This window comes from Lissotriton helveticus, chromosome 3_2 (genome assembly GCF_964261635.1).
Source record: "Lissotriton helveticus chromosome 3_2, aLisHel1.1, whole genome shotgun sequence".
Taxonomy (NCBI): Eukaryota; Metazoa; Chordata; class Amphibia; order Caudata; family Salamandridae; genus Lissotriton; species Lissotriton helveticus.
In genome coordinates, this window is record NC_136062.1 from 468,124,104 (window position 1) to 468,143,804 (window position 19,701).

At 43.3% G+C, this 19,701-nt stretch overlaps 1 protein-coding gene across 5 annotated transcripts in view; it reads right to left on the reverse strand.

The window, feature by feature from the left end:
- The window catches only part of LOC144826067 (astacin-like metalloendopeptidase), a 551,078-nt gene that overhangs the window by 494,557 nt on the left and 36,820 nt on the right, over positions 1–19,701 (reverse strand). For all 5 annotated transcript variants that reach the window (XM_078684377.1, XM_078684375.1, XM_078684378.1 and 2 more), the window contains exon 2: positions 5,716–5,740. In XM_078684377.1, the coding sequence (XP_078540503.1) occupies positions 5,716–5,740 (25 nt within the window). The remainder of the gene's footprint in view (positions 1–5,715; positions 5,741–19,701) is intronic.

Here is a 19,701-nt window from a genome sequence, read left to right on the forward strand (position 1 = left end):
GTGAGAGCTGATTTGGTGCTGTGCCCCTTCCTAAAGCTGGATTGTTGCTGGTATAAGAGTTGGTAATTCTCTATGTAAGCACAAAGTTGGGATTGCACACATTTTTCTATGAGTTTCTCTAAGGTAGGGATGTTAGAAATGGGGCGGAAGTTATTGAGATCAGATTTGTCAGCGTTAGGTTTTTTTTAGTATAGGTGTTACCTAAGCTGCTTTTAGACAGTCTGGGATCGTGCCTTGAGATAGAGAAGCTTCTCAGATGAGACAATGGGTGGGGCAGGACTGGAATAATGTAGTAGAATCTTCTTAGCGGTGAGGTCAATGGAGATGAGACTTGCCTTCTCAGTGAAGAAAGCGGCAAGTTCAACACAGGAGGGTGGGTTGCCACCAGGATCCGAGTGGTTAGGACCAACGACTGATTGTTGTTTGACCAATTCGAAAGGTTTCTTGGGGCGGTATGCTGCTTTATCCAGTTGGTGTCTGAAGTAGGCCGCCTTAGCATTCTTGATTTGTTTGTTGTAGAGGCTCCTGGCATCTCTAACGAGTTTTAGTTAATCCGAGGAGGGGTTGGCTCGCCAGGACCGCTCAACTGCCCTAAGGTTGTGGCGTTCCGAGTTCAAGTTTTCGTTATACCATAGTTTGGATATTTTTGATGAAGCATTTTTTTGTTAGAGTGGAGCAATATTATCCATGATGTTGGAAATGATTGAATTGCAGACGTTGGTGCGTGATTGCACCTCAATCATGTCAAATTGGAAAGAGAGGGCAGATTTACAATGGGCAGCTAGTTCGTCAGAGTTTATAGCTCTGAGGTCCCTTTTCCATATCTTTAATTTCAATGGTTGTGCCTTCCTCATCAACACTACCCTGTTAATATAAAAGAGGATGCTGTGGTGGTGGGACCAGTTACACGTGGTAATGAAATCTATGGTGATAGTCCGCCCTTTAAAGATGATGAGGTCTTAGGTTTCACCTTTAATATGAGTTAGTTGATCACAGTGCTGGGTCACTTCTTGATCATTTAGGAAAGATTTAATGCAAGATACAGCGGGGTCGTTGGGGTCCTTGGTGATTTCAACCAATGAAGGTTGAAATCACCAAGGAAGATTTGGAACACCGCTGAGTCAATGTTGCTAGAGATGATTTCCCTTAACTGCTCAGTGAAAGGGAGGTTGTCTCCTAGGAGGTGGTAAAAGGTGTGAAGTTTATAAACCGGTAGGTTCATACTTGATATGCTGAGACAGAGGTATTCACAGGAGGAGGGCGTCAAGCAATCTGAGGGAGAAATCGAGAGTGTGTTCCTGTGGCTATGCCACCGCCCAACTTCAGAGCTCTGTCTAGCCTAATTATGTCATGAGTGGGAGGTACTAGGAAGTCTAAGATAGGAGTGGAAGCCGGATTTAGCCAAGAGTCAGTGAGGATGATAATGTCTAGATCATTGTGTTGGATGAGGTCGAAGATATCAGAGGCGTGTTTACTGGCTGACCTGCAATTAAGTAGTATACATTTAAGTCGCGGTGGATTTGGGGGAGAAGGAGTCTGGGTGACGTTCACACGGGTGAGGTTGTCAGAATTGCTACATCTAAGATTCCGAGGAGGTTCTCTGTTCGGGTTAGAAAGGATGGAAAGTATTTGTCTCTGCCGGTAGATGTTAAATTTGGACACGGTAGAGCTTGAGTTGTGAGAGTCATGTGGGTCAATGGTCACAATGTGGGACTCAGATCCTCTGTGGCTGGCGGGGGCATTGGGTACTGGAATGGATTTCAGGGTGGAGGGACCTAAAGGCTAGTCCATGTAATCAATATCCCTAGTGGACGCTCTAGGCTAATTCGTAGAGGTGAGGAGAGAGCTGATCATGGGGAAAAGATCATTTGAGAGGGCTTTAAGTTCATTTAGCTCAGAGGAGAGAAGGTGTAACTGTATAGATATATCATCAAGGCGTGGAGCCACGTCTGAGTGTTGGGTGAGGGGAGGAAGAAGTGGGGAAAAAACAAGCTGCAACGGGGGGCCTTGGAGTAAGCCTGTTGAAGCCTGTGAGAGGGATCGATGCCCAGACTCTAATCTCGCATGTGGCGAGGTTAAAGGGATGGGGAAGGGGACATCATCTGCTGCAGGGGAAGACTGTAGGACTTGTGGGAGCCTCTTAGCTTGAAAGTCATCCTGTATCGGACTGACGTTCGGTGAGGAGATTGAGACCATAGAACCGACAAGCAGCTGAGAGGGTGTTCTAGAGAGTTGACGTATTCCGACTGGGGACAAGGTGGCTATGAGATCAGCAAGAGGAGGTGTGAGGTTTAGGAAGAGTGGGGTACTCACAACTGTTTAAGAGGGTGTTTTAGTGAGTTGATGTAATCCGACTGGGGATACAGTGGCTATGGGATCAACAAGAGGAGGTGTGGGGTTTAGGGAGAGTGGGGTACTCACAACTGTTAAAGAGAGAGTACTGGTTGGGCCCAGCGGGGACACGGTGGTTGAATTGCCAGTGGCGTTGCCATAAACCGCATTTCTGAGAGCTGGGTAAATATTGGCCATCTTAGATAGGTTGATGTTAGAGGCTTGGATTAGGATTATACCATTATTGTAGAGGGTGATGTGGTAGTGGCTATGAGAGTGGACGAGGGAGACGTTGTTAGTTTGAGGCCATGTGCGGTTTTCTTAGAACCAGTTATTTCGAAGCATGGAGTAGAGCAAAGTTCGCCAGCAAGCCTGTTTTCTTGTGTAGAAGATGTGGTAATTAACCAGAGAGCCTTTGTTGGTGCAGAAGTAGTGGTCTGAGATTAGGGTTTCTAGTCTAGCTTTGAGTATGCGATGTTTCTATTTCTTTGCCGCATTCTTGGACAGGTCAGTTGGGTAATTAATGATGAAGGCATTGGAGCCATTGGGGTCGGGACTATCTCCATGTGAAGAAGAGACCTGGTGGGGAAGGGAGCCCAGAAGAGGAGAAATCAGGGGATGGGAGAAAATGACATCATTCCTGGGTCTCAGTGGAAGGGTGCGGGGGAGTAATGGTAGCACATTGGGAGGCACAGAGAGCTTGCTGTGCGGTGTCAGTGACTAGGACCTAAAATTCACTACAGCCATGGCACCCCTTAACTCGTCTTGGCTATAAAGACTTACACTGGACGGCATACAGGTCTATGGGAGGCAAACCTAGGAAGATATAGGTGGATAGACTACTCTATGACCTCTGCACCGGTCTACAATTTAGAATGAAAGGAACCCTTTATGCGCCATATTAAAGACAGGCAGTAAAGGCACCAGGTATTCTGTAATCTATTTGGGAAAGACCAAAAAGTATCACCTCATTAACGAGATCAGTGGCGTGCTCCTCGAGGTATGCAGGCCTAGCATCAAGCCCAATATGGCAATCAATTTTCATGGACTCTACCACCCATTGTGTGCTTGAAAAAGGAAATCTCTAAAAAAGAAATGAGATGTGTAGTGGAACGATCCGCATGAAATGTAAGGAGCGCCCCAACTCCACTAATTCCAAGCAAGGGTTAACACACCCGATAAAACTAGAGGGAAACCGTCATCCAGAAAAATATGAAACACCGCCATTTTAAAGTCAGGCAATGGCAGGCTAATACGTTATCTTTGTCTTTCCGCCATTTTAAAGTCAGGCAGTATTCAAGAATCAGTATTCAAGAAGCAACAATTTAAGGAAGCAACAAACCGCGTTTCCAAATAGCAATCACAGTGCCACATTGAAAGAGTTGGAACTTAGGGCGGGAATCTCCGCCGAGGAAGCTTGTCGCTAGGAGGTCCGCCACGTGTGGCGCCGGCGTCCGGTGGTCCAAAACAGCACGGCCATCTCTGGCGACATCTCTCTAAGCTGCCGTGTTCCTGGCGTCACGTCTATCACTCAAATCAATTCTGTGCGATTTCTGTCCTTAACACTACCGGATTCCAAAAGTGTGCCTTTTGACAGATTGATCAAAAAGGCTGACCAAGCTGATCTTTCAGAAGTCACTCAAAATAAAGGACCATTCATGTACCCCCAAAAGGAAAAGCAAATGGCCTGGGATAGATATTAGGCATGTTCTCATGGGATGCCTTGGTAGTGAAAGTATCATTCTAACCATCTACAGTACGTGTCCTTTAAAATAAGTTTATATTTTAAGGGAGAGCTTATTACTTTACTTTAGTATCACTGTTCATTCACACACAAAAATAAAACAATTTCACTTTCTCATTTTATACCAAAATTGCATTTCCTGCCGAACACTGGGTAATTAGAACTTAAAATGTGTAAAGGAAGGGACTGTTTCATGAATATCACAGTATACCCGCCCGAGACAGCATATATTTCTGAAAGGGCTAGTAAGATCACACTGCATGTTATTTTTTTAAATTTCATTTAACAATGTTTATTTTGAGTTGCTTTTATCTGGTTTGTTCATGAGTGATATTATAAACTTAGAACAGGAAGTTACCTCATGATAGCCAGTTATATGATTCCTAATGGTTAACTGTATCAGTTAAGGTGGGCAAAGGTTAAGGTGGGCAGTGGGTTTTAATTTCACTTTATTTAAAGGGATCGTCATATTTCCAGGCAGCAGTGAACACATTCAGAGTCCAGATCTAATTACACCTTCTAGTGCTTGAAATCTATAATCATGGGAATTAAGTCATTCTTCACGGATTATGAAACCTGATTTATGGGTGGTACTTCATTCTTGTGTAATATGGGTTTACAAATCACTGCTATTTGTGCAATGACAATAGTCAAACATGCAATTGAGTCATTTAATTACAGTGCGACAAAGAGGGAAATGAATGGTGGTGTTTGTTCCACCCGGAAATTGTATGTTTTGTAACTAGAAAAGGTTTAGAGTTAAGAGCCTCGTGTGGTAATGACGCCTAACGCACTCTTCACCGGCCGGCAACGCTTTGGAGTCATTGGCTGCCAGGAAAATGTATATGTGAACCAGATTGGCATTGCTGCTCTGGCAGAGTTGGGGTACTCCCCTCTTAGGCCCATTTATTCCATGCAAAGGACTTCACTTAGCAATGGCAGAGGACACAGAGCATCCAACAAGGGTATGATTGATGTCTCGTTTTAGACATTAGGTCTGAAAGATGATTTGGTAAGAAATGCAAGGGCCTCGGACAGGCTCTCACTGCAGCTTTGTGCCAGCCTCTTTAGATGCATTGTGGAGGGAATCGTTTCAGTCTGTGGTCGACCATCAAGTTATTGGTCACCTTGAATTACTGGCCTATTGGTAATGCGTGTGAACCGGTGGGAGGGTCCTACTGTGTACCCTTTTAGCAATGGATTAGTGTTTGCAAAGAGGGTGCCAAGACTGTCCCCTCTCCCTCCTATAGTGTTTAGTCATGGGGTACAAACCTACATGTCAGAGCAGTATACTTTAGGGCAGAAGACACACTGTACAGCTCAGCTGCTCTGCTGCAATTACTCAAACAATGTACGATTGACACCATGGACACCTCAGAGAGGCAAACCTCATACCAGCTGCATCTTTGTGTAGCGTTGTGCGGTATTGCTCACTCATCATCTCAAAATATATCCCCTTCATAGGTTTCATGACGTTTCCATACCATGACAAGACACCTTGTTCCTCAAGACTCTGGTGCATACAATCACTAAAACCCACCTAGTCCCAGAAATCCGCTTTCTGTTATTTATTATCTTTCTGTGATTAAAAGTAAACATTTTGCTGAATTTCTCGCAAATAAATTTCGGGTTGTACTTACCAGCGGAGTTGTCTGAAGTGATCAACTGCAAGAGAAAAATCAAGACCATATTATTACCTGGCAATACATCACGCAACGCTCAGATGTACCTGAGATTGTAGGCATCCGGCAATAGCATCACTAGATGTTGATATTCATCCTATAAAGAGATTCTCAATTGTGTACATGAGCGTCTTTACCAGTAACTTCAAATACGATGACATGATGCACTGAATTCTGGATGTCACGGTATAATGTATCTAAAGTGTCTAAAAGTGACAACTGAAATCCGAAATGAAATATTTTACTCTGTGGAGGGGAGTGCCATTTAAACAACAACTTAAAGAGTAGTGAACGTTGTCTTTTGCTCTTGTATACACCTTGTAGGATTTTCTCAATAACAAGATTTTCACAATAAAGCCATTGCTGCAAAGCATATTCAGTGATGGAGAATACGCGAGTTTAAGATCCTGAGGTAGACTCTACCGATTCCGAACAGTCAACACATCAAACTGATGCTGTCCATTCTGCTATCCATTCTATGCTATGGTGGCTGGTGTTCAGATTATTACCCCAATTAAATGGGTCATTTTCTTGGAGTTTTTGCACACAAGAGGATTCTAGTAATGACGTAAGTGAATACAGGGAGGTCATGTGTATGCAAAACAATTAAAGTGTAAGTAACTAATGAGTTACACCGTAGGCCAGTCTCAACTCTGTGTAGTCCGAGGAGGCAAAGGCCTGTTTGGAAATGTCCTGTTTCCCCTAAGTATAGCCCACCTCTAACCGGAAACGCGTTAGTACAGACGCTCAGTCCTTGTGACGGGGCTTTCTGAAGTGGTCCTGGGGACTTAGTGACTTCACACAGACTTGGTGTGTTACCGTCTCCTCACTGATGTCACAGAACTCATTAGAAGCATGACACAACTTGATCATGTACATTTGCAGGTACAATAGAGCACAGATAGTGGTGGTAGCTAACTTAAATGTGTACTCTTTGATATTTACAATCTCAATGGTACTCATTTAGTCTGTGATGAAGGAAAAAAAGGACCTTATTTAGACCCTAGCAGACGGTCTTCAATCCACCGTGGGGTATAGGTCATGAACATTTACTATTTTACTGCCCTTTTCTGCAATGCCTCATATGGGGACACGTACAGAGAAAAGGAGTGACAGTACTCCGCCCTCCATTCGGCGGCAGTCACTGTGACCTCAGCAGTCCGGTGGTGAGATGGACCTTTGAGCCAGGGGTTACCATTGGCGCGGCTGACATCAGAACAGACTCCAGGCAGATGCTAAATAGAGCTAGGGAACTACCGGAATGGTGGGGATGGAAGACTTTCCACCCTAAATGAGGCCCTAAACCAGTCCTATATGAAGACATAGAGGAGCAAGCATATCTCCTGCATACTCTCAGGCTGTGCTTTGGCTCTCAGCCCACATGAATGACAGGCCACAGCCCAACAAAGGAACCGCCCTGCCATTCCCTACTCTGTTGCATTTTTGTAAATAACTCCCAGCACTCTACTAAAGAAAGGAGAGTTTTCCAAAAATGTTTTCTCTTAAGTCAAGCAGGAAACTTGATTTTATTCTTCCACTAAAAGTAAAGTTTACAGTGCACTCCTGGGCGAACATCAGAGCTCTCCTGGCCTGTAACTCGAAAGCAGGTTCAATGCCAGTGATCTTACTGTAATATTCATCTATTTTATTGCCACTATTGAGGAATGACTTATTGTGAGATACCTGTGTTTGACCATTGGTGCCAGGGCAGTGATGCTAACATACAAATGCAGTGCAGTGTCCTCCATACATTTCACTTCGTGCCACAAAGAGCAAATGCACAATCCAGGTGTGTTAGTGCTCACTTTGCCCCTTTGTTTATAGGACAATGTTTTACATGGGGTCAGTCGGCTTAATCTTACAATTTGTATGGTTTATAAATTAGATTTATTAAGCAGTGCACCAATTTACATCTTTCAAAACAAATATATGCAAAGCCATGCTGTTTCTGTCAAAGCAGGGACAGGTGGAGAACAATGTATCAACAATAGAGATTTCTTGGAGGAATTAACAATCAGACAAGTCCCACTCCACTGTCATCACAACCAAATACTTCTCACTATCCACTATCAGTTTTAAAAGGACCCAAGAGACAATAGTACAGGATCCGTTTTAATGGAACAGATGATAAGACCAATTATTCAAAAGTAAAAATAATCTTAACCCAAATAAATAATCATTAAGAATACATTTCACAAGTATTGCTAAACTCTTATATAAAGAGAGACATCAAAAACAAGACATACATATTTGTCATACAAATGCTAGTTAATTTAATAGAATCAACTTTTTAAAATATCTAAAAACTCTTTTTTTGTAAAATAATTTTTCGTTCCCCAAAAATGGATAAGTATGACTCCCTGGTAGACACTGTTCTTCCAAATATTATAAACTATTCCATACGGAATTAAAATAAAGGAAGCATACCTCTTATGTGTTTTGTTTTGGTGCTCACAAGAGTACTGAAGGCCTGATCTTCTCATGCCAGTGAGTTAAGTCCTACTTATCCATTTTTTACCCCTAGCTTCATGTTCACAATAGCCTGGCAGTCTTATGGTCAATAGGGTACCTCACCCAAATAACAATAAGAAATAGTTGGTGAGTGAAAAAACTGTCCATAATAGTTTTCCATATAAATGTGAAAGTATGTTTGGAAATGAATGTATGTTTGGATCGCAGTCTTTACATGGGCCCATCGGACAATTCTCAATCTAATTTATAAACGTTCCATGTAGAAACTATTTTCAGGTTATAAATAAATGACACATTATAGGTCGAGTTTGATGTGTTAATAAAACATTATTTTCTTCACTAACTGAAAAGTCCTGTACGATTAATATGAACTGATTATTTTTGCTTATGTCTATGATACATTTATGAGACATAATATTCCTCTTTTAAAAAAACATATATATGATTTTGTGATATATGCTTTGTTCTTTACGTAGGTGAATATTTCATACCTGACTAGAGAGATAAAAATATTGTTGTTGTCCTGTAGGAGGTGGCTCGCCACTGTTTATCCACCGAAAGGCGTCGACGCCCCCCTTTTGTTATTACATTTGAGGAAGGACAAATTATTTTACAAAAAAAAAGTTTTTAGATATTTTAAATAGTTGATTCCTTAAAATTACTTAGCATTTGTATGACAAATATGTTTGTCTTGTTTGTGATGTGTCTCTTCATATAAGATTTTAGCAATACTTGTGAAATTTATTTTTATTACATAATTGGGTGAAGATGATTTTTACTATTGTATAATTGGTCTTATCATATGTTCCATTAAAACAGATCCCGTACAATTGTCTCTTGGGTCCTCTTAAAACTGATAGTGGAGATTTATTGGTTGTGATGACAGTTGAGTGTGACTTGTCTTACTGTTCATTTCTCCAAGAAATCTCTTCTTGTTGATATAATGTTATATAAGAAACTCTGTTTCTTTGAGAAGTGGGGCCGCTCTCCTGTTTTTTCAGACAGGTAGAAAACACCTATGGGGCTACACTACAGATGGTCTGTTTGAGTACTCTGGGCCCCAGGTCTCAGCTGTGCGATGTGGCCAAATTGTGTGATGATGGGCAAACCATTTGACATTGCTATACCACATTTTACAAAAGTACAAAATTTAGGAGCACCTACAAAAGCGTGAGTGTAGAGTGTGCATTCTAAAAAACATGCATTTGCAGAGTTATTTCGTTTGGTTTTAGCATTGTAAAGCATACACACACAGGCATACACAAATTATGTTAACCAGTGTTTACCACATTATATTTTTTCTGACATTTCTGAAAGGCTGTATATTGTTGAGACATGGGCAAAAGCAATGGAAAATGCTGTTGCAACACTGAAGACCCAGACTATAAAAAGAAGTTTTGAGGGGATTCCTTTTTTTCTAAACCTGACTTTGCTCATGCCACTGCAGAGAGGAGATGGCGACTTAGACAACTTATTTCTCCTTTAGGAAGGTGGATATCTGAATATGGTTACCCCCAACTTTTCGCCTAGTGTTTAGCTGGTTTTCGACTTAGTTGGCCTGCGATCCTGCTAATCAGGGCCCCAGGCTATCTGCTCTCACTGTAAAATGGACTCCATGTACTTTAGGTACATACTTAATTCGATATTGGGTCACCCTTGTGAGCCCCTGTATAGTGTACTATAGGTACCCAGGGCATAGGTGCATCCAAGGCCTACCAGAGGCTGCAGCATGAATTATGCCACCCCTGGCTGGCCATCCAACACACGACATGACACGACTGGCTGATCACTCAGCTGGGGCAAGGTTGTGTAACCACCCCTTGCTTAGATATAGTATTCCTATATCTAACCTTATATATAGACACATATGCACCTATAAGTCACTCCTATGGCAGGCCTTAACAATCCTGAAGGCAGAGGGCTTGGTTTTATGTGAGAAGAGGCTCTAGCATGAGCTGAGCCTGTCTGCAGCTTTCGGGACCTTGTCCTTATAGCTGTTCTAGGATATAGCCATACCATATACTCTTAAGTGCATTATAATCCTCGCGGTTAAATGCTAACTTTGGTTTGGCTTTATCAAAACATGTCGTGTAAGGTGTCATACGCTTTGGAATACTACCCCCTAGCCAGTTCTGGCAACGGGAGTAGCATTCCACCCTTCTAGAGGGAGAAGACATGTTGATCCTGTTAATCCCAGTTTAAGTTAACCAGAGCCTCAGCATCACAAAATGGATGCTGCTGCCACAGACACAAGTCTGACCTCCTGCTGCTGGGAGTCCTTCCAGCGAGGGAGGCTTGGACAATAGATTTCCTGCCTTGGGAGGTGTTAGCACCACTCCAGACAGGCCTTAGTGTATTGGGGCAGGGATGGCTGAATGAAATGAGACACTGCCTGGGGCACACAAGGTGCTCCATGCATAGTCCGGTTCAAACCAGTTGCTAGGGCACTCCAGCCCTATCTCTGGGGCGAAAGTGGACAAAGGGAAAGGGTTGTAACCACCCCCTACCCTGGTCCCACCAATAGGAGGGACCTAGCAGGTAATCCAGCCTCTTTGATTGATATAAAGGTAGGAGCTGAGTCTAGAGACTTTAGATTATCCTGAACTGAAACTTGAAATGAAACTCTGGACCTTCGACATTCTACTGCAACTAGAAGACTGAAGAATCTCCCTTGTGGTCAAGGAGTGACCACCCTGTGCAAACAGGCACCATCCAGCGATCTGCGGTTTGCTTTGTCGATGCTCCCGCCGGAGCCCGAGCACAGAGCCCAACAAGAACTGGACTTCCAGACTTCTTTGACACCGATCCACAGCCACAGCAAAGCTGAGACCCGTGGAGGTGACGAGAGACGTGGGACTGGACATCTTGAAAAACCTGCTCATTGCTACTTTTGCAGCTTTTGAGGCACCCTCAAAGTTGTGCATTGGGGATTGAGAAGCCCCATCCCCAAGCACCTTTTGCACCGACGCACAGCCCTCCACACTCACCGAGTGCCGCGTGGGGCCTGCTGGTACTTTTGTGCTTGACGCGTCTGTCTGGTCACTTGCCCGTTGGCTAGTGACCTCTGTGACGAGGAACCTTTGCATTTACGCCTCCTGCCTGGTTGCTCCAGGCTTGCTCCTGCTTCCTTGAAAAGGAGAAGCCCCCCATACCTTGCTGGTCTGACTCGAAGCGAATATTCGATTCCTGCGTGGGTTGCATTTGCCAAGGCCTGTTGACTCCAATTCGGAAGCCGACGCTGCCGACAGCGAGATCCTTTGTGGGACAGTCCGAATCCAGCTCCTGGTCATCGTCGACGACTCCTGATCCACGTGATTGCAGAGACAAGCTTCACGACATCACCTGATTGCTTCGCGACATCGCCTGGTTCCTTCCTGGTTCCTTCCTGGTCACTGGCTAGTGACCCAGACTCTGTCCCCTCTGCGTTCAGGTACACTTCTTCCTCGATCCGTCCTTGGATCCAACCGGACACTTCCCTCCTGGCCGCCTGCAGCATCTTTCTTCAAGGCTCCATAGGATTCAGCGACCAAACCCGATACACTTTGACACCTATGCACCCGCTTCCTGTGGGTGAGGTAACGCGAGTACTTTGGTGCTCCTGTGGGTATTTACTATTCTAGTGTCTAACTTTCAAGTAGCTTTCTCCTTGTCCATCCGGAAGTGACCTATAAGAACTAGTTTCCAATTCTTTCGTTCCCATTCTAACTCTATGGTAATTCGTGTGTGTGTTTAGACAGTGCACACGCATCCCGTGGGCCTCCTACTTCCTAACCTTTGGTAGTACAGCATAGCCCCAGCGATTCCCGTGGGCCTACTCCCTGTTCGTGACGTGGTTCTTATACCACTATTTTAGTATATGGTTTGCAACGCCCCTAGGGCTCGACTGTATTTTGTGCAACTTATTGTATGATAATTATGTATCTTGTTATGTGCTTTGGCCTCTGACCTCATAAAGAGTTCAGAGGGGTTGTGTTAGTAATAAATACATATATTTTTATATATAACCTGTGTGGTGTCCTTTCCTTTGGTATTCAAGGGGTTAAATATGGTAAAACAGCTGGCTTCACATGCTCTCTGAAGTTTTAGCCTAAGACTGCTTTGTCCATGCTACCACTAGGATAGCTGGTCTATAAGGTTGACTTTACAACCATCACCATAAGGGTTGTTTGGACTGGTGCAAGGTGCTCACTAGAATAGTGAACATCATATACCAGGCCAACATCTCACAACTCCCCTTCAGAAAGCAGGAGCAGTGGCATTTTTATAGAATCTAGCTAGGCTGAAAATAGTGTTCCGGGGTCAGAACCATAGTTTTACTTCAGAAGTTCAGGCCCAGAAATTCTTGATTGATATTCTAGCTGGGGGTCCAGTAGTTAAAAATAGGAGCGAATAACGGTGAATTTATTGGCTGTGGAGGCGGGGGAGAGGGGAGGGAGGTTGAGGGTTGGTGTGGAGTAGCTACAGATGTCCTCATCCAGGCTCGATGCTGAGCCTAACTTCCTAGTCTTTAGTGGTGTGTGGGGGTGGTAAGAGGGTGCGAGGGGGGACTCATAGGCTGGGGATAAGGAGAAATGGTTTCAATAAATTTTACACTAGTTATTTATGAATAATTTGGGGATCCTTTATTCAGAAGGTTTTGAATCATGTGAAATTTGTGCTTTATGATTTGGGATAAAATAGTAATTATCTATGGGTAAACTCTGTGTGGCTACCATTAACATTGGTGGACTCAATGACGCCCAACAAAAGGCAGAAAGTTTCTGTTCACTACAAATGTATATAGCAGATATTATATGTCTGCAAGAAACTCACATTGAAGGGGCGCAACAGCATTTATTGAAATCAATGGGGTATTAGCTAATTGGCGCAATAGCGCAAAGGACAAGGAAGGGAGTGGCCATTCCGGCCTGAGGAAGTAGGGTCCAATTTATATGGACATGATCTGATAAGTTTGCCTGCTGGGTTATCACAAATTTCAACTTTGCTCTAGGAGGGAAATTGACACTATGCACACTGTACAGGAGTAATATTGACGACCCCTGTGTTTGAGGTAGTCTCCAAGGAGCACGCTTTCTGGCCTCTCCCCATTATTTTATGTTGAGAATGTAATATTAATCTGCCAAGCGATTGGTCCATGTAGGAGGGGTTGGGTTACACCGGAAGAAAACCAAAGGTGTTTCCGGCACTGAGGGGTATAAGTCAAGCGCACGGCTTGATCGATTGCTGCATTCTTTGAAATTATTAGCCCCCGGATTAACTTTTTTTTCTAAACCCCATATGTCGCATGCAAGACTAGATTATGTGTTTGTATCCAAAGCACTAATCTCTGGGTGTTGTATAGAGGAACTACCATGAATTTTGTCAGATCACAAATTAATCGTTAAAGGTAGCCTATTTTAATGCAAAACCGAGAACATGGACTTTCGAAAGAACACTACTATCGAATGAAGACTATTGGGAACATATGAGACCAATGTTCCCTCTAATTTTTTTCCTCTGTGTGCGGCAGTGGAGGGTCTCTCTGCGCTGCAACCATGGCTATGTGCACCAGGAACCAGACCACGCGCGTGTGCAGTGCCAAATGTCACTCCAAACGTTTACTTAAAAAGGTGAAAAGATGGTGCATTTTCACACATACAGCGCCACGTTAAGGGTTTTAAGGTTTCTTTCTTTCTTTTTTGAAACCATGACTGGTTTTAAGGTTTATGTATGATCATGTGCATTGTAATGTTTTCTCATCAACTGTTTTTTGTCAATTGTGTTAATGCACATTCACTGTTTGAATTGTGATGTCTCCCCTGTTCTGAACATATGTGAATAACTATGCTCAATTAAAAAATAATGAATAATTGAGTAGATAAATACTCCAGACCATATGATTTGTTTCTTGGTTTGCCATATGATAATTGCATAGCACGAATGTGATGACTAGATCCTCTTTGTTTTTCTAATAGTAGGCCCTTTCTAGTTGTCGATAAGGGCCATACCCCCTATGATATAAAGCTTTCTAAAACTGGCATTTTCAGAGTTGTGACCTAAAATATGAATTTACCATTGAAGAGGATTTCAAATTACAATTATGCAGACACCAAACAAGGCATTCCTACCGGCTCCAAAACAAAATAAATCACGTATTAAATATAATTAGGTAATCCAAAGTTATCCTATGGGAGAGGTTGGCCTTGAAATAGTGAACATTGGATTTGGACGTTTTTCACTACCTGGGCATGTAAAACGTAAAAGTATATATCCACCTTTTTAAATACAACACTCCATGCCTTCTGGGATGTTTAGGGTCTACCTTAGAGTGATATATGCATTAAAAAGGAGGGTGGTTTTGGCCTGGCACAATGTTTATATTGGCAGTTTGAAACTGCACATACAGGCTGCTATGGCAGAGCTGAGCCACATTTAAAGTACAACATAACTGGGTGGCTGCAGGCCCACTCTTTGCATATAACTGACCAGCCATGGGTATACGGTAATTTTACTAGGGATTTACAATTAAATTAATAATGCCATTTGGGTGTAAGACAGTTCTACCATGCTTACAAGCACTTTAGCAGTGGAACGTTTACAGAGTTCTAGAGGTAACAAAAACTAATTCAGCGAAACAGGAGGAATGAAGGTAAAACATTTGGGGAAAACCACACCAAGGGTGCCAGATGTAACAGGAAGGATATGATTTGACTAGCATTAAACAATTTGGTGAACCAGGTGTAATACCACCACAGTTCATGACTTCTTGTTTCTAGATTCATAATTTTCTCACAACCCCACGTTTTAGTGAGTGGTCTATGTGACTGAGTGTTCTCTACCCATGGGTAAAATCAAATTATTGTTGGGTTATGGTCTTGTTTTCTTATCAAATAATTACTACCAATGTTTAGTGTGATTTAAGTTTTCATATCTCTGTAAAAGAAATGGGTAGAAAAATATGTTAAGAAAGTGATTACCTAAGAGCGCGAAATTTGTCACAAGGGTAAGCTGCGATTAATTAACAATAACATGCCATTTGCTTTCATAGTTCCCATCTTGCTCATTAGACAACGGGGGTGTGAGTGGTTCCCTTGTGAGATCCGGGACTACTCTCACCAAGCAAATGCCACTGTGCTGTGGAACCTTCCCAGACTTTTAATAGAGTTCACACTGAGCATATTTTGGAAAAGTGGTGAAGCCAGAATTAAATGTCAAATCTCCTAGCACTATGGCTAATGCCATTGTCCCAAATTTCATGAAGGAGGTTGGGTGTTTGTGTCAGCCACCCTCAGTGAATTGAACACCTTATTTGGGGGTCTTTGCACTCACTACCTTAACTGAGCCTGTTTCTACCAATCTTATGACTTGCAGGTAAGTGGCTAAAGGCATAAGGAGATTGTGAGGCCTAAGATTCTATTTCATTTCAGTTCAATAATCAGGTTACTTCCTTTGTACACTTGACTCGCCAAAGGGAGCAAAATCAAGCAGAGAAGGCTTACCCCGGGGTGCAGGAGAGGGATCACGATTCAGACAGAGCATAATACAGTACTATCATATTTGTGACTCCTCTAGAAACTAGGAGCTTGGTTTAGAGGGCAGTATAGATTGAAACTCTCAAAATAACTCCATAACTCACTGCCCATACCATGTACATACCTCATTTCCTGTATGCCCACCTTACACTCACCCCTTCTATCACCACCCTGCTGGCCTCAATGCTGCCCTCGGTCACAACAGACTATTCATTTTGGTCCCTAGTAAAACATTTGCGACTACATATAGTGTACACTAAATAAGCTCTTGTTGTACCATGGGTAAGTTTACACTATAAAAGTTAAAAACATACATTGCACTGGGGCCTGACAGAGACTGAACTAATAGTATTTACACTCAAAATGAGTGCAGCCACATTACCACTAGGGGATGTGAAATCAAGCCGAACATCACATCATGATCTGGCAAAGTTGTGCATTGTATCCCTTGGGAAAGATGACGATGACGGTCTAGCAATTATTACATTTTGTCATTGACCAGAACGAAGATGATTGTCTACATTATGGTGGTCTGCAGTGGTTGTAATTCAAATCCTTAGGAGAACAGAGACACAACACAATCCCAGGTAACATAAAAAGATCATAGCTATGTCTCCATTCATGCACAAGCATTATTAAAGCTGGAAACACTATTAGGGTTGGGTCTCGATATTAGGCAAAAATAGCTGACTGTATGCACTTATGGTTATAATTTACACATAGTGTAGTGTTTGTGTGTGTGAATTCCTTGGTAGGCAAACCTCACACAGCCGCATGATAAGCAGATGCATGCTTTAATACAATCCTGCACATGCGATTTTAGGCACTGCCATCACGTGTGTAGTAATGGAGAGCATTCTTGCACTGTGCAGATTAGCATGGCTATATTTGTCGCAGGCAGGAAGTTGTTTTGGGACTCTGTAGTACTGAAAATTCTGGACGCGTGTAAGGTATCTGCACTCGAGAATAAAACTTCATCGTAAATTGACGAATTTGGTATCAAAAGACCGAGAATGACGAGTACATCATGTACATACATTTTCAGCATATTCGAGTGACGATTTCACCTTTTAATCGTCACTCTCGTTCAGAACCCTCGGCTTCCATTTTGTGTACGGCAGCCATTTTGTGAGTTGCCCTTTACATAGGCCTTAATCCAGCTAAATTCAATTCCACAAGGACACATACTCCTTAATCAACTTTTCCATGACCTGTGCAAGTTGGAACCATTGCCCCAGGCCGAACTCGTTAGGTCAGTTCCCCTCCAGTGGCCAAGCAAGATAGCATCAGGGCTCAGCCGGCCATAAACCTCCTCATTGCACACACACCTGCCGTATCTTGCTCACATCTGTCTTTACTCTTTTGCTTCACTTACTTTATGATGGGGAGGTGCCCGTTTTTATTGGGGGTCCAGCGATATCTGATGAAATGTTGGCCCTTGCCGGATGATTTGTTGTAGGCAGCACAAAGTGAAATATGGACATGTCATCATGACTCTGCCTTTTCTTTGTATTAGAAATATGTTAACGATTTACTTTACAACCAAGAATGTTTTGCCTGAAGCCTAAAATTGTGTATAAGAAGAGAAGCCTGACTTTGTAAATTTGAGCAGTCTCCTGAGAATATACTTCCCCGTGTTGTACTTCTAGGACCCTTGTTACCTTGGTTGCAGCCAATAAACTAATCTTTGACTTCACCTAGAAGACCCTGAGTTTCTGTGGTCTGAATCAGGAAAAGGACTCGAGGTCTTTGGGTGTGTATTCCCTGACACCGCTGGGTTACCGGTTAAGTACCGGTTCTGAAAAACCCAGTACCTCAGTTGGCGCCCAACGTTTGGGGCGATTCCAGTGGTACCAGTCAGCCAGAGGATCGTGAGGAGCTTTGTGTGAAAATTCTGGAGGAAGGCCGCCACTTCATCGACCCCTGTATGTCGACGTGGTCCGAAAGTCTTTGCTGCGAGGTTCCCCGCTTCCCGACGGCTACGAAGGTCTGCTGCCCTGGCTATCGCCCTGATTTGGACCCTTGAAGTTTGGTAGAGCGAAACACTGAGACGAGTCTTCTGGTGACGTCATCGATATCTCAGTTAAGTATAAGTGGAGCGTCTCCCAGTCCTTAGTTGGTCTGAGTTTTGGTATCCTTGGGATAAAAAGTTTTGTGTTGGTACTTGCAAGTACCAAAACCGAAGGACTCGTGTATTCACGAGAAATATCGTAATCGATAATCCTTTGAAGTTTGGAACTAGACTAGAGAGCGAAGATGCCTGGTCTTAGACTTGGAAATTTGTTTTGTGTTGGCAGTAATAATAGGGACTCCCGATTGGAGGACTCATGTCCGGTTCCTCCGGTTGGAACTCCAACCTACGAGTTATATGTGAAACATGGGGTAGGCCCCATCACATACAACGAAGTGTGGATTAAATACACCAGGAGAGATGGTGTTTTAAAATGGCATCAACATGGTAGCTTCGACACGGAAATCCTAGATAACCTCGAAGTTAAACTTTTCAAAAAGAAAGCCCGGCCGGCGATGTTTGACTCTTTTCGCCTATGGCGTAAGGAGGCCAGACAAAAAGAAATTAAATTAGAGAAGAAAAATAAGAGAGAAGGGAATATTTCAGTAATGAAAGCTGCTATGCAGTTTAAAGACAATGAAGAAGAACAGATGAGTGAGCAGTTGCACAGGCAGCAAAAAATGGCGATAGATAAATGCTATCCAGTTTTGCCACGTCCCAAGAAGGATGCAGCAAAAGACCTTAAGGAAGACCCGTTAATGGGCCATTTGTTAAGTTCACCACCCCTCTATACACAAACAGCCACGGCGCCTCCGCAACCCTTAGTTGCGCCGCCCATGGTTGTTATGCCTACTCCTCTACAGCACCCACCAGCTGCTCTTCAGCTGGCTTCCGCTCCTCCGGTGCAGCCTCCTCAAGACACACCGACTACATCTACTTCGCTTATGCCTTCTACAACTTTGCCTAGTGCACCTTCGATTTCTCATAATGCTCCCTCTGCTATTGCCTCTACTTCAGCCTTATCTCACCCTGTTTTTCCACCCGTTCTCCCTTCAGTTTCTCCTTCCGTTCGACAGAGAATGGCCAGCACTGTAACTAATATTTTCTCACCTCTTTTCGGGTCGCCTACTACGACCCCTAACACGGAACGAAGACAGTTGCGAAGTCAACTGCCTGACTACCAAGAGAGAGATGTATTGAATCGTTTAGCTCATTCATGGATTACGGATACTGTAAAATATGACATTGAATCTGTCATGAAAGTTTTCCTTCAGTGGGAAGCACCGACACAGAGATATGTTTTTGAACAAATGTGTGTTTTCCTCCGTGAGGATTTGGAAGACAATGATTTAGAACGCAACCCGCAGGAGTTGTGTCGTGTACGGTTCAAGTTTGGGGAAGGAATGATCGTAGGTCCCGATGTCCAAAAAGCGGTTGAGATGTTGTTGTCTTATCGGAGTAAAGGGAACACTTCTGGTTCACAGTCTGAGCGCGATACACCTAGGAAAAAGGCGCGACAGTATCCCATGAGAGAAGTTCCCCCTCAATGGAGAGAGGGTGACGCAACGGCTAATCCACCTATTCTGCCACACTTTCAGCGTGTGTGGGTACATGTCCCATGGAAGCGATCTGAAGTTTTAACACTTAAACAGACATTACCTGATCCGCGTAAAAACCCTGCAGGATATTACAAAGAGTTGTCACAGACTGCTGGGTCATGTGTAATGAATATAGCCGATAACGATATGTTATTTGGGAACGTTGTTCCACAGCCTTTATGGGGAAAAATTCGTCACACGGATCATGATCAGGAATTAGGTGACTCATGGGCTAACATTACTGCGACAGATGCCCTACAAGTAGGTGGCGCTAAGCCTGAACCTTTGATAGCAGAACTGCCTGGTAAAATAATTGATTATATGAAAACGATAATGCCTGAAATACGCGTGA